This window comes from Copadichromis virginalis, linkage group LG17 (assembly GCF_057382275.1).
Source record: "Copadichromis virginalis isolate Kocher_CV1m ecotype Utaka linkage group LG17, C_Virginalis_male_GT1.1, whole genome shotgun sequence".
Taxonomy (NCBI): Eukaryota; Metazoa; Chordata; class Actinopteri; order Cichliformes; family Cichlidae; genus Copadichromis; species Copadichromis virginalis.
Genome location: NC_140634.1, coordinates 3,046,993 through 3,062,169, shown reverse-complemented (window position 1 = coordinate 3,062,169; position 15,177 = coordinate 3,046,993). Strand labels below are relative to the sequence as shown.

Genomic DNA, 15,177 nt, shown 5'->3' with positions numbered 1-15,177 from the left:
TTGAGTCCCATTGTTAATCCATAATGTTTAGCATGATGCCAGCCACCCTTTGTAGCTATAACAGGTTCTAGTATTCTGGGAAAGCTTTCCACAAGGTTTAGGAGTGTGTTTGTGGGAATCTTTGACCATTCATCCAGAAGCCTATTAATGAGGTCAAGAAGGCATCCAGAAACTTTAAATAATGAAGTTATGAGGACAAAAAAAGCCTGGCTTACAGTCTCTGCTCTAATTCATCCCCAAAGTTATTCTGTATCGGATTTAGGACAAGGACTCTGTGCAGACCAGTCAAGTTCTTCCACATCACACCAAACTCTCTTATCCATGTCTTTAAGGACATTTGCTTTTTACACTGATGTGTATTAGGAACATATTGGAAGAGGAAGGGGCCAGCCCCACACTGTTCCCACAAATTTGGGAGTCCAAAAGAAGTCATGAATGGACTTGTTGCACAGGTGGCATCCTATAACACTGGAATTCACTGAGTTCCTGACAGCGACCCGTTCTTTCACAGATATTTGCTAAACAGTTTGCTTGATTTTTATACACCTGTGTCCATGAGAATGAGTGTAAGCACAGTTAAACGGTCTCTGTGCTGTTTGGGTAATCTAATGCAGAAGTTTTGTACTTGAACTAATCATTTAAAGTAACTACAGATCTCAGATAATTGCAATGAGTTAAAAATGTTTTAAATGAAATATGCTTGCACCAGACAGTTTATTAATTACTTGTGGCAGCAAATATTTAAACAGCCAATCAGCATGCATTTAGTGGACTTAAGGCTTACAGATTAATATCCACTGAGTGGTGGTTCTCTTTCTTGGTGGTGGAGGTGAAAGAGGAATGGTGAGACACATTTATGTTGACAGAAAGGCTACACTCATTACAGTCAATTGATGCCAATGAGCCTACCTGGATGTACAACACATTTAACCCTTAAGGAGGTAGGCAACAGCAGCAGGTGCCACTCCTGTCAGATATGAACAGGAAACTGAAGGTACAGTTGCTATAAAGTCAGCAACACCAGATAATGGAAGACTGGACAAATGTACCAGCCTGGTCTGATACATCTTAATTTGTGCTGTACGAATAGTTCAGTTAGTGGATGGAGTTCTAATCATGTGGTGGATGACCAGTTTTGCACCAAATACTAATCAATGCCTTTATGTTTTACCCAGCTTCTATTGGTTATTTTCATTAGGAAATCATCTTGTGTCATGCATGACTGACCTCCACAGCCACCAGAAAAATGTCATGGTGAGTAGTAGTGAAGGGAAAATGAACACAAAGCGAAGCCTGGAGTCAGGGTCACCTTGTTAGATGCCCTTTGCTCAGGGAGCAGACCATTTTGGTGTGGGTCACTGCTTTCAGCCAATAGCAATTAATTCATGGGAGGAAACGGTTCACATCACAGGCCAACTTGTCAAACTAACTATTCTTTCTCACATAATTAAAGAGAGCTTAATTTTTTCTTATAACCAACTATAGTCCAATACTTTTTTGTACAAAATTCTGTAGAGCAATGCATTAGCAATAGAATGAAAGACAAAAATACAGGGAGAAACTTCAAAAAGCATCACTGTGTCACTTCTAAGAGGCCATAGTAAATAAGCAGCATTTGAGCTGTAAACTGCCTATCTGGGCCAGCACATGTGACAAGACACATGCTGGGAAGCAAAGCAGCGTAGAAGAGTGAGTCAGGCCTATTAAGAGAGCAGTTCTTTAGAGTTTTCTAAGTGGACTAGGTTAAGAAACACACCATATTAATTAGGCAGGTCTCTGAAGTTGTGAGAAATGCCACAGCAGCAGTACTTCAGTCAGTTCTTCTCTTTTTTTAGATCCACTATCATATTGTTAATGACAATTCAACAGAGCTATCAAGTGTTATGTCTATGAAGAGTCCTGCTTTGTGTACACACACTGACAGTGAGCTGACTGTGTGAGGAGGGGAGTGCACACCAGTTAGTTACTGCAAATGCACTCAAGTTGAAAATTAAATTTCCACCAATTCCCCACAGTATTACTAACAGAGGAAGGACACCGTGTGACTGAGAGGAGGCACGCCTGCAAGCTTCGGCAGCTAATTATGCATCAAATGAAGAATAACGTGTTGACAGTGTGCAAAAATTGTGACGTTATTCCTCTCCAACAAGCAGTAATATAATTACTTCTAGCAAGAACAGCACTCTTATCTGGCTCAAGAGTTGAATAGCTTCAGCCCCTATAAAACACTCACAAGTTTCAGAGATGTATAGTATATCTGTAGTTATTAAGTAACTTTTAAAATGAATTGTTAAAAATAAATTACCCAGGTTTTAACTTGGGCCCTATCACACAGGCATAGATACCCGTCAGTGACGTTTATTGGCGGTTGCTAGGGTGAAATTGCTTGCAAAGCCTCCTTGCAGTTGTTGGTAGCCTCGGTCACCAGTCGTTAGGAGACCTGGGTCGCTGACCCAGAGTTTTGAGTTTTCTTTACTATTGTACTTTGATTCTGCCATTATTTATTGTTTCTAGTCTTTTGGTTTCTTTATTAATGTTCTGGTTTCTGTCTGTGTTTCTTAGTTGCTCTGTCTCCCCTGTCTGCTGTGTCCCCTTGTCAAGTCCACGTCTCTGGGTTATGTTTCCTGTTTTACTTTGAAAGTCCGTGTCTCATGTTAATGTATCTGGTTTTGTTTCCCTTGTCTCGTTAGCCCTGATTTGCCACGGCATCTTTTTATGCTTGTCTGGTTAACTTAATGAAGTTTTCTCAGTGAATAAAATCAACTCAATAACTGTTAGTTTCACGAACTATGTTAGCATCTGTTTGTGTGCAATGCATCCCAAGGTTACAGTGTATATATAGTCCTTACTAAAATAACATTAGAAAAATTAAGCACATCCTCACTTTAAGAAGAAAAGTAGCAGCTGGTGTATTCAGGTGTGTCTAAATACAGGGCAATAATCTTTCCAGAAGTGGACATTCTTGCAAATCCAACCCAAGGTAAGATTGTGCAATGCTTAGAAAAACTGCAAAATACCTAAGAGCTACCTCTCAGATTCTGAGGGCCCCAGTTAAACTAGAAAAGGTCTGAACGAATATGGGTTGTTTGGAAAGACTGCTGGGAGAAACAGACAAAAATGCCAAACTTAAGGCTTCAACATTTCAAATAGTACAGTCAGGTTCATCTGCTGGTGCTTTTACTGGAAAAACATGCATTCAAATTCAGAAATGCCACAAATTAAAGTCTTAAGCTGGACCATCCCATGCATAAAGATGCTACTGTGCCCCATCTCTGGTCAAGGTACATGTTATACTTTGGAATAATACTTTTTTGGGGGCAGATCAACCACAGCTATCTTATGGTTCAATCAATCAATCAATCAATCAATCAATCAATCAATCAATCAATCAATCAATCAATCAATCAATCAATCAATCAATCAATCAATCAGCACATTTAAAAAGAACACAGGTTGGCCAAAGTGCTGTACATAGTAAAAAAATAGATCAAACACACACAAAGAACAAAACAAAACTCAGTCACAATTAAAAGCTAGAGAGTAAAAATGTGGTTGCCTCTAACTCGTGTCTGATGCTGACTTGACTTGCTCAGGTGTGCAGTTCAGCCTGTTTGCCTGTTTTTACTTTTTCTAGAGGAATGATTCTCAACAGCATGTGGTGGGGTCAGTGGTCTATGGGTTTACTTTGTACTGTCTGGATCTGCATGGTGGCTCAAAATCTGATTGTATTTTTCTGCATTAATAATTCTGTCAATTTTAAAAGATCCCCTCAAAATCACTGACTGAAATGCAGACAGACCCTTCACCACATCTGTAGACACTCTCTGCTAAGACCTCTTGTTTATATATATTCTTTGCTGAGATTTTTCCCGATTCTTAATGCCATGACTCTCAGATGCTGTAGAATCTTAGGCCTGCCACTTCTTCTTTTGTCCACTACTGCACACCCATGATGAGATATGTCAAGTTTTTATCAAGAAGCTCTTTGGGAATCATCTTGTTGGTGCTACAATGCTATTTTATGCCTGTCAAATTCTGTTATTTTTAGTCTTAAAAAAAAAGATTTAACTGAAGAAATGGGAACAAATTATGTGTTTTTGCATCAGGCTGCTAATGACATAAAAATAAAGTCTCGTTGGAAGCAGGATATGAAGAAATGATGGCTGGCTTTTTCACAATACTATATTCCTACTGACTGGGAAAAAATGCTAAAAAATGGTTTGGGTCTTATTGACTGGTGGATATGTCACCAGATAACAGTCAGTGGTGTGAAAAACGATGACAAGAACAGGGCAGTTTCTTTGCAGCAGGCGAAGCTCCCATTTGTTGGAGCAGATTTGCAGTCTGGAGTCCCATATCCACACTCCAGCTAAAAGAGCATGTGGTGATATATTCAAATGTTAGTGAATAATCATTCCTGTACAACATAAAATGGATGAATAAAAATATAATGAAATGTAATTATTGTTTATAGAAATGCTGCTAACAGTGCAATGGAATAAGACATCATGGGTAGCCAGCGGGTCAGCCCCTGTTGGTTGGTTGACTACAGTTTTTAATGATGACCATTTTTTTGACATCAAAGCTCAAAGCTCACTCGCTCGGCTTTATTTACTTTTAAGGCAATAGTAGAATATTTCGTATATAAACATTATGTAGGAGTAGGAACTTAATATTGATTTGTAAATAACTGGACATGAATAACTGTCCCTAGGGTTAGGGTTAACCCTTACCCATAAAATGATACTACAGTATATTTCTAAGCAGCTCATTCTCTAGTCAAGGTTCTCTTTAAAGATATGACACATTTTGGGATCAACATGACAGGAAGCCAGAAATGTAAAAGTGAGGTCAGAGGTCAAAGGTGACATGATATTTGGATGTAAATCATGTCTAATGTTTTAAAAATAAAAGGCATTTCATGAAAGTTTGACTTTATTTGACCTTGAAGTAGAGGTAAGAGGTCCAAAGTAATGTGATATTTAAATTCCCACTATATTCCCTATATGCCTTATGCCTATATGTTGTAATTACAAACTATGGGAGTAAGAATTAAATAGCTTTACATCTAATTTGTATAGAATCATTTTGACCTTCGGATTAATCTGCTGACCTTGAAGGAGAGATAAGAAGTCAAACACTCATAGTTTCTAAGTTTAAGGCTTTTTGTCAATTTTTGACCAATGAATAGTTACGCTGCCCTTGAAGGCCTTGGTGGATGTAAAGCAAATTTTAATGGAGTTTTAACATCACCCCACTCTACAAAGTTTACCAGAATTAATTTAGAACTTTTTGAAATCCCACATTTGCAGACAGAATGAAACACATGCACACAAACACTACCAAAAACACAACCTCTCTGGCAGAAGTAATTGCTAACATTAATGGTGATTACATTCCATTCAGGGAGCAACTTTAAGGCCCCTGGTGTGAACTGTTTGTATAAAACTAGTAACTTAAGACACTGCACAAAACAGGAAAAAGAAAAGTCTTCAGCAGTAACTCAGAAACACAAGACAACAAACTGGGGGGAAAGCAGTCGGCAGGGCAGAAAAATAGAAGGACACACAAGAGGACAAAAACAGAGACACAGGGACAGACACAGAGACAGGAAGGAAAAGCGCAGAAGATGCATAATGTAAGTGACTTTTCAAAAGATGAAGGAAGTCACTGAAAAGAGAGAAGAAACAGAAAACACAAGCAAAGCACAAAACTTGCAAGAAAAAAGTAACACTAGAAATAAAAATGAATTAATATAACAGAAATGGATATAGGTGTCCTTGGGGGGGAAAAGGCTTTTGGTAGGTTTTGACAATAAAAATACACGTGTTTCAAAGTGGGGTTTACCTGGCAGCTCTCACGTGGACCTATAATGTGAAAGCTGGAAAACAATTCCTCTCACTGTTTTTATCTGCTTTCTGTTCCTGTGCTTCTGGCTGGCATGACTCAGGGAAATATTCACTTTTGAGTTTTGTGCCATCAAAGACACATGTGGGAAGGCTTTGTCTTCTGGGAAAGTGTGGAATGAGAGAGATCCGACCTCTGGGCTGGTGCCAGGTATTGCTCAGAGGAGGGTAGAAGCCAAGCAGTGTGCCTGGTGTTAGTAACACTGAGTCCGGTGCTGCCTGATGGATGAATCACAGTGAAATCCTTCCAGTCTTTGCTTCTGGCTTCATTCCGGGTCACTAGGAAGAGGTTTTCTATCCGGCTGTCTCTGTTTTGAGATATGTCATCACTCAAATGTGTGTAGGCATACACTTTCCCTCAAAAACCACCTGATAAATTTTCGCTTATATGGTGGGACATTGATGGACAGAATCACCACTGGACCTAACCCCACTAACTGCATGCCTTTACACTGTTAACCTTTGCTGTATTTTTCACAGTAAAATACCACAAAATGCCCAGTAACTTACCTGAAAACATTTCTACAGTTAATTACTGTAATTTGCTTTGCATTATGGGTATATTAAGGTTTTTTACATTTACTTACTGTATTTTTTAAAATTGCGGTAGTAGTTATACCTACCGTTAACACATTAGCAGTAGTGCTACTGTATTATGTGATTTGAATGGTTCATCATACTGTTTGTGTATTTTTACTCTTTCAGTGGTTGGTTGCAATAGTGCATTACATTTTAACTCTTTCACTGCCAACCATTTCCAGATTTTCCTCCAACCTATGCCATTTGTCAGTATGATACCAGTGAAAGTATTATGGTTTTGACTTTTTAGGGGACTTGCCTGTGTGTAAGGTTCAAGAATTCTGATCATCTAATCTGCTGCATGCAGTTGTATGCACATGCACAGCTGCTGCAAATGTGTGCTTGCCACTGCGTTGCCAAAGGCGAACTTCAGTCAGTGGAGAATATTGTAATAATTTGGTGGAGGCTTCTCAGTCGAGCAGTAACTGAATTGCTCATTTACATGTACAGAACTCTTCTGGGAACTAGTCAACCCAACTTAGTGAAACACACACTGAATGCATGCTGGCCCCGCCCACCAACCTATCTCTACCAACCACCACTCCATATCCTGACTGACATGACCTGTGATCCAGTGATTGACAGGAGAGGAAAGACAGGCCAACTTTGCTAACTCTTCGTTATGATATGCTCGAGAGGACAAAAGATTTTGCACCTCGTTATTGTTGGACCTCTGTGTGGAAACTGCAAACGGGACGTCATAAGGTAATGCAAAGGACTCTCCTACCTAACATACTCGTTTATTAATTTTTAAGAGCATATATATTTTTTGTGTGTGTGGGGGGGAGGGGGGGCTTAAATTCGGTGTTAGCTTGGTCGAAATAGCACATTAGCTGAATTATTCTGGAAAAAATAGGTTGTGTGTGTTTTTTTCTTTTCTTATTCAAATAAATATTTAGATATATATTTTCCACGGGGAGGGGCGAGGAACACAGGCGCAACGACAGTCTTTGTCTTTTTCCCGCCGAGTGTGGTGCATTGTCCTCCTGCGCTTCTGTTCTATGACTTTTGAGAAGCTGGCCATGCTAACAGTGGGACATTTAGCTTCAGCTAAAGCAGCAGGTAAAAATACACATTTAATGAGAATAATGTAAGACAACTTTTTTTTTTTGGAAATTTAGAGACTGCTAAAACAATCTTATCCAGTTTTGAGCTTGCTCATGTAGGTTAGCCTGCTTTATTTAATTTTGTGTGAGCTGCAGTGCACAACATTAAAAAGTTAATATAACGTTAGGTTGGTGGCGCGAGGAACTCCAACCTAAGTTTAATATTTATTATTTTTTTAAGTGGGAAGGGGAGCATGTTTTTTTTCCTTTAATACAACGTCTTCCAGGGTCTTTTTCATATGAAAACCATGTAACGTCTGTGTTAGGTTGGTCAAAAGGGAATTAGTTGAATTATTCTGGAAAAGATGGGTTGTGTGTTTTTTTTCTTTTTTTTACTTATGTAAATATATTTTTCAAGGGTTAAATAAATGCAACATTAAATTAACAGTTGTCTCTCTGTCTTTTCCCGCCCAGTGTGGTGCATTGCTGTCCTCCTGCCCTTGCTGGCCGCGCTGACAGTGTGATGTAGCCTCAGTTCTTTGACAGACAAGACAAAACAGCAGGTAAAAAGACATATTTAGTGAGAATAAAGGTAGACAACATTTTTTTGGAAATTCAAATTCAGACACATGCAGCCATGTACAGGTGTAAATTTTGTGGTGTTTTTTGTTCAGAATTAAGACAATTTTGTTATCATACGAAGAAACATCAGCACACAGCTAATTATCGATTCACATGTGGAATAGAGCAATGTCCTTCTTCCTATCGAACATTTTCTGCATTCAGATCCCATATGCACAGGAACCACCGCTATCGCAGGGCTCAGACTAAACACACCCATTTTAAAGGAAATCTTGCTTGTGGAGTTGAGGCATGTTTCTATGTGGCAGAGAATTTTTCAGCATTATGCACTCATTTGAGATTTCATATTAAAGATGGCAAGAAAGTTGTCTGTCCTTATGATGACTGCCACAAACATTTCAGAGTGCGCTCATCTTTTGCCACACATTTATCCAGGAAACATAAGCCGGTGATAACAACTCAGGTGTCAACTCTCCCCGAAAATATAGACTGTACTCAGCCTTCTGAGGAGACTCTGACTCCAACTCCATGTGATCATCTAGAGGAGTGTGATAATCAACAAGAGACATTTTTACATAATTTGGCTCTTTTCTACCTGAAAATGCAAGCCAAGATGCTGTTGCCAGCGAGCACAATACAATGTATTCTTGATGGATTTCTGCATGTCCATAGCACTTCTATGGCAGATGTTTTTGACAAGTTGAAGGGCAAGCTTTCTGAGCTAGACATACCACAAACTGAGATAGAAATGATTATTCAAAATCTCTCTAAAGAGGATGTCTTCACAATATACAACAAAGGAATACTCAGATCTGACAAAACAAGGAGAACATTTTACAAGCAGTATTTTGACTATGTTGAACCCACCCAGATTTATCTGGGAAGTGATGCTGCTGGAAAGGAATGCTTTTGCCAGTACATTTCCATCAAAGAGACATTAAAATCACTCCTTAGACAGTCAAGTGTTAAAGAGCAATATCACCAATCCAAAAATCATACCTCTTCCAACATGGTTGTAGAGGATGTGGCAGATGGAAGAAATGTGAAAGAAAATGCTCTGTTAAAAGACAATCCTTCTTCATTGTCCATCATCCTTTACCAGGATGGATTTGAGGTTGTGAATCCTCTTGGGTCAGGGAAGAAAAAACATAAAGTTTTGGGGGTTTACATGAGTCTTGGTGAGGTCCAGCCACACAATCGCTCTTCAGTTGATCCCATGCAGTTGGTGATGCTGTGCAGAGAAAGGGACTTCAAGACATTTGGTCAGGAGAAAGTTTTCTCAAGTATTATCACAGACCTTAAAGATCTAGAAGATACAGGGATTGAGACAGATGATGGAAATACCCTCAAAGCGGCCTTGATTTCCATTTGTGGAGATAATCTTGGTTCACACTGCTTAGGTGGTTTCACTGAAAACTTCAGTTGTAGTACGCATTTTTGTAGATACTGCTTGATTGAAAGGACAGACTTTGAAAAGACACCACTAAAGCTTGGTCCAAAAAGAACCATCACTGGTCACAAGGAGAGTGTACAACAGCTATCCACCACTGACCAAGACATGGTACAGGGGGTAAAGTTTGACTCACCTTTCAATTCTCTGAAATATTTTCATGTCTGTACTGGGCTTCCCCCATGTTTGGGTCATGATTTATTTGAAGGTGTAGTCTCTAATGACTTGGCATTGTACATCAGTCATTTAGTGAAACAGGAAAAGCATTTCACTTATGCACAACTAAACAGGTCGATCACACAGTTTAAATACTCAGGGAATGATAGTCTCAGTAAACCATGTGAGGTTAAGGAGTGTGGCAAAAAACTTTCTGGTTCTGCAGCACAGAACTGGTGTCTGTTGCGACTGTTGCCATTGTTGGTTGGTGACAGGATAAAAAATCCTGAGGACAGTCAGGTCTGGCAACTGTATCTACAGCTCAAGGAAATGGTTGAGCTCATATGTGCTCCCAAGATCCATCATGACCAGATTGCATACCTTAAGATAATAACAGAGGAGTATGTTCATTCAAGACACACAATTTTCCCTAATCACCCACTCAAGCCCAAGCATCACTATTTACTGCACTATAGTGACCTCTTTTTGCACTTTGGGCCTCTTATTCGCTTGTGGACTCTCCGGTTCGAGAGTAAGCATTCGTATTTCAAGGAATGCGCCCGGAAACTGCACAACTTTGTTCACCTTTGTAAAACACTGGCAGAAAGGCACCAGCTGCTTCAGGCGTACCTCAGCAGTGGACCATTGTTTGCTCCAGCAGTTCAAGCAGTTGGTGAAACTAGTGAATATGATGAGCAGTTGTACAATGGTCTAATTCAGGAGTCTGTCAGGACAGCTGGCTTGATGAAAGAAACAACGTCAGAGGTATCAGCAGTAGTTTACAAAGGAACAAAATATTGCAAAGGGCTTGTTGTTGCTATGGGTCATGATGAATGTGGCCACATCTTTGGAAAAATCTCAGTGATCCTCATCAGTCACAAACAAGTACACTTTGTTTTGGACATCCTTCAATCTGTGATACTGATCAACCTTGGACTTCACTGTCTACACAATTCTGAAAAAAGATTCATATGTGTTCAAGCAGACAGTTTGTTTGATTACTACCCTCTGCCAGTGTATATCGCTTCAGGTTTAACCGTTGTATCTTTGCATCATTCAATATCATCCTCTTAATTCATTGCAGATATGGACAGTGGCAGCCTACATCATGAAATTAACCTGGCATTACCTGACCTGCATGAAGAGACAAAGAGGGCAGTTATTGAGCACCTGACAGACATTATTGGTGTTAGAAACAGAGAAGATCTCCTGTTTGTTGAGCCTGATGATATCAAGCCTTTCTTGACACCAATTCAAAGTCGAAGACTTGTTCAAGTATTCAGAAAAGGTGAGAATGCATTAATGTCATAAATGGTTGCAGTCCTATCTTGAAAATAGTTGTAAATTAGTTATTTTGAGAGTTATTTTGAAATTGTTATAGCTTTCAAAACTAAAACTAGCTTTCATTGCCATTGGTATTATTTCTCCAACACTCTTGCTTTTGTGTCTTATATAAGAGTATTACTCAATAAATACTCCAAAAAACCCATCTGTACATAGTTAATGTGGAATTGTTCTGCTGTGTTTATGTGTGTGTGTGAATATCGACGACCAAGTGGAGTCTGGCTCTTCAAACAACCCAAAGGAACCTGAAACCACCTGCTCAACAACTGTGCAAATGCCACTACAGGGTAATTCACTCTGTTCTGCACAAGCATCAGGTCAACTCCCTTCCACACAACCAAATGTAAGCAACACCTCCTGGATCAGCAATTTTTCAGTTCCCTGGGAGAAGATGCCAACAAGACTTTCACAGGCCTTGGCAACTGGTGGAATGGCTCACCCAGAAGACAGGAGAATAATGATTAGGACTGTTGTAGAAGGAATGCGAGTACACTGCCCCAACCCTAACAGAGCTGCTTGTGGGGAGGTAGCTAGAGCTATTGTATCTAAGTATCCCGCTACCTTTGCAGATAAGACTGCAGAAGGTGAGCAATTAGGCTGTGGTTATTATTCCCTACTCAAACAGCTTAAAACAAGAGTTGAACATGTAAATAGAGACAATGTCAGCAGCAGAATCCGGCAGCCAAGGAAAAGGTCTACCAGGGAAAACAATGAGGGTGATGTTGCCATCAAAAGGGGGAGATCTGAACTTGATAGCTATGGTTGCATCAACTGGCAACCCACAACCCTACCAGAAGGAGAAACGAGTGAAACTTTGGAGACAAAAAGACAGACTATGTCAACTGTCTTCAGATCAGCAGGTCCTCAAGCAATTGAAACAACAGATGTAAATACTTATATGTCTTTGACTTATATTTACCAGAGGCACATGCTTAATTCTTGGCCTGCCCCCACCTTATGTGAGGTTCAAGAGCATTGGCCATTTCTTTTTACTAAAAGAGGCCTCTGCACTCACTTCCACACACTCACAGATATTGAGGTAGAGACACGTCTCAGTGAAGCCCTTCTTACGAAAGGAAGGAGAATTTTGAACTTCTTTCAAAGCCAGAGACTTCAGTGGAACAAGGAGATTGAACATCTGCTACGTGAGTGCGACAGTGCAAAGCTGAACCACAACCAGATCGCCACAGCAGCCATCCTCCTTCTGATGAAGTACTTCCAAGAAAAAGAGGACTCAATCTTCATCTTGGCTGACGTAATTATATTTAAAATTTTACACATGCACTCTCAATACTGTCAACATAAACAAAGGAAAATATTTCAATGATTTTGGGTATCATCATTCAAATCAGTTCATTTTGTGTTTTAAAGGCTTTTTCCACCAAGATGTCTGTTGAGAGAGAGATGACCTTACCCATCACACCAAGGGTAATAGCGCTTGGTAAGTAAATAGTTTCAATCCTGTTGTAATATTTTTGTAAAAAATCTATGTAATTATTGTGGTATTTGTACCCACAACAACTTACTTAACAGGGGTTTGTCTGTTTTATATTGTATAAAAATAGAATACACACAGTTTGCTGCTGTTTCTCTTATTATTTATTATACACAATGACCAACAGGAAAAAACAGCCTAACACTTCAGCACAGGCCAAAATGCAAAGACATAAGGCAGTTTTTTCCTGTAATTGATCATAATTTTCATTAGATAATAAATAATAAGAGAAATAGCAGCAAACCGTGTGCATTCTATTTTTGTACAGTGTGAGGCCTGCTATCCAGCATTCTTGTGGAAACCTTATTTGTAAGGGTGAGCACATTGTCTTATTGGACTCTTGTCTGTTTTTAGGGAATAATTTCATGTCTGCAAGCCGCTGGATGATCAGTTTGGAGGGCAAGGTATTTTATGAGCCTGAGCAGATGCATGACTTTGCCAGCACCCTTGCTGTCTTCTTTGCGTCATACTACGTTTTCAACCTTGAGTATCAGGAGTCAGCGTCCATCACACTGGAGATGATACAGAGGTAAATACTTTACACCATTTAAGAATGAAATATATGTGATAGCTTGACTACAGTTGCAGAAACATATAGGTGATTGCTGTAACGTATGTTTTAATTTTGAAATTAAAGCAGCCTTTTTTCTGTTAAAAGGTTCTTTGTGAGGATCAATCCAGACATGGGAACAAAATGCCCTGCAAAACTTGGTACAAGCCGCAAGACAGGTCGTGTCGTAAAGAGGAAAGTTACAAGCATCTGCCCTCGGATCACCACCTTCCTCCAGCGGCTCTCTGAGTTTGAATGGAGGACTTCCAACTAGGTAAGAACAGAGATGATAATATCTTTTACATAGCTGATAATTATATACATACTGTACACACATCCATACAACAGTATGAATGATCTCAGACAGATGTGAACAAGTGAATAACCTGAGCAAACATGAATATTGATTATGTGTCTTTGACAGGTGGTGATGTAGACTACGCTGAACCCGACCATCCTGGTAACGGAAATCTAAATCCCATGTCACATTCTATTTCCTGGGACCCACTGATAATTATTACATTTTGTAAATGAGTTTTGTTTTACAATTGTAATAGTTTATTTAATGTTCATGCTGGTGGGTTTGTCCTGTTTTTAGTGGAATGAAAAACTGTTTTCCTTAAAAAAATCAGACAGAAAGGTGAAGGACTGTGTAGTTTTCATGTACGCTTCTATTTATTTTGGTTATTGGCATTGTTTTTATTCAGTTGAAAAATGTTTTTCTTGTTAAAAAAAAATATCAACAATAAATGTTGGTTTAATTCACTATTCTGAGACTACTTTATTGAATTATATTGTTTTTTGTAAATGTTCTTATATTGAATATGAATGTTAATATTATTTTATATGCTGTAAAACACAATTACAGTCTAAACAAATTATACTGTACACAATTACAGTGTTATACCATAAACCACATTTGCAGTACAGTGATACTATAAAACGTAATCACGGTAAGTCTTTCTAACTGTAAACCACGTTTACAGTAAAGCTGTTATACTGTAATATATGTTTACAGTAAAGTGGTTGAACTGTAAAACATCACAACAGTAAAGATACTGTAGATCAGTAATTACAGTAACTTACTGGCAATAGTGTTGCCAGTAAGTTACTGTAAAAATACAATAAAATGTCTAACAGTGTAGACTGTGGGAGGAACCAGAGCACCCAGAGGGAGAACTCACACAGACAAAGGGGAACATGCAAACTCCACACAGGAAGGCCCTGGCCAGATGGTGGATTTGAACCCAGCACCTACTTGCTGCCAGGCAAGAGTGCTAACCATTGCTAACCATTACCTATCTCAGATTTTAAGTCCTCAATCTATAAAAAAAACTTTTTTGGGTGTGCTATTGTTCAGTGTAACAGCGGTGTACACACAGTTCATTTTTAAGCAAACCACCATAAAGTGTGAGTACGTTGTTGGGTCACCATGTAAGTAAAGTAAAAAGTAAGCAACATTTTATTTGCATAACACCTTTCAAGATAAAAACCACAAAGTGCTTCACAGAAAAGCTAAAACATAGCTAGAACAGCTGAAACACACATTAGCATTGAAGTCTGAGAGTTTTTATGACTAAAATAGATACCGCCAACAAAAGGTCCCAAAGTGTGGTTTGTTGTAGTCAAAGTGGCTGGGGATGCTGGTGAAGACATGGTGATTTTGATGCTAATAACAGGGGGAGCACGAATCTTGCTGGGGAAACTGAGAATAAAGATTATGGCAAAAGGACGAGCGTCACAACGTCCATGACGTCCGTGGCACCCAGACTCTGGAATAACCTCCCCGTTCATATTCGCACTGCCGAGTCTATCCAGTCTTTTAAATTACGTCTTAAAACTTATTTTTTTACTTTGGCTTTTGATTCTGTCTAGTTGGCTGTTTTAGCTTGTTGCGTTGTTACCTATTGTTTGTTGTCCTCTTCTATTGTTTGTTTTAACTGTCTCATGTTTTTATTGACAGTGAAGCACTATGGTCAACACTGTTGTTTTTAATATGTGCTATATAAATAAATTTTGATTTGATTTGATGATGAGTGTAATCAGTTCCCCAGGCAGTGATGATGAAG

The 15,177-nt window shown here is 39.1% G+C and overlaps 1 protein-coding gene across 2 annotated transcripts; it reads left to right on the top strand.

Moving 5' to 3' along the window:
* The first annotated feature begins 6,365 nt into the window (after nt 1-6,365).
* Nucleotides 6,366-13,876, top strand: LOC146688769 (uncharacterized). Of its 2 annotated transcripts, XM_085437184.1 has the most exons (8): nt 6,366-7,190; nt 8,006-8,094; nt 10,804-11,007; nt 11,276-12,318; nt 12,435-12,504; nt 12,913-13,087; nt 13,217-13,382; nt 13,533-13,876. In XM_085437184.1, exons 3-7 carry the CDS (start codon nt 10,806-10,808, stop codon nt 13,380-13,382), a joined length of 1,656 nt encoding a protein of 551 aa, XP_085293310.1. In that variant the 5' UTR covers nt 6,366-7,190; nt 8,006-8,094; nt 10,804-10,805; the 3' UTR covers nt 13,533-13,876. The 2 variants fall into 2 exon arrangements, with proteins under 2 accessions (XP_085293310.1, XP_085293311.1); XM_085437185.1 differs by lacking the exons at nt 13,217-13,382; nt 13,533-13,876 and having other exon boundaries at nt 12,435-12,491; nt 12,913-13,016.
* Nucleotides 13,877-15,177: the final 1,301 nt, after the last annotated feature.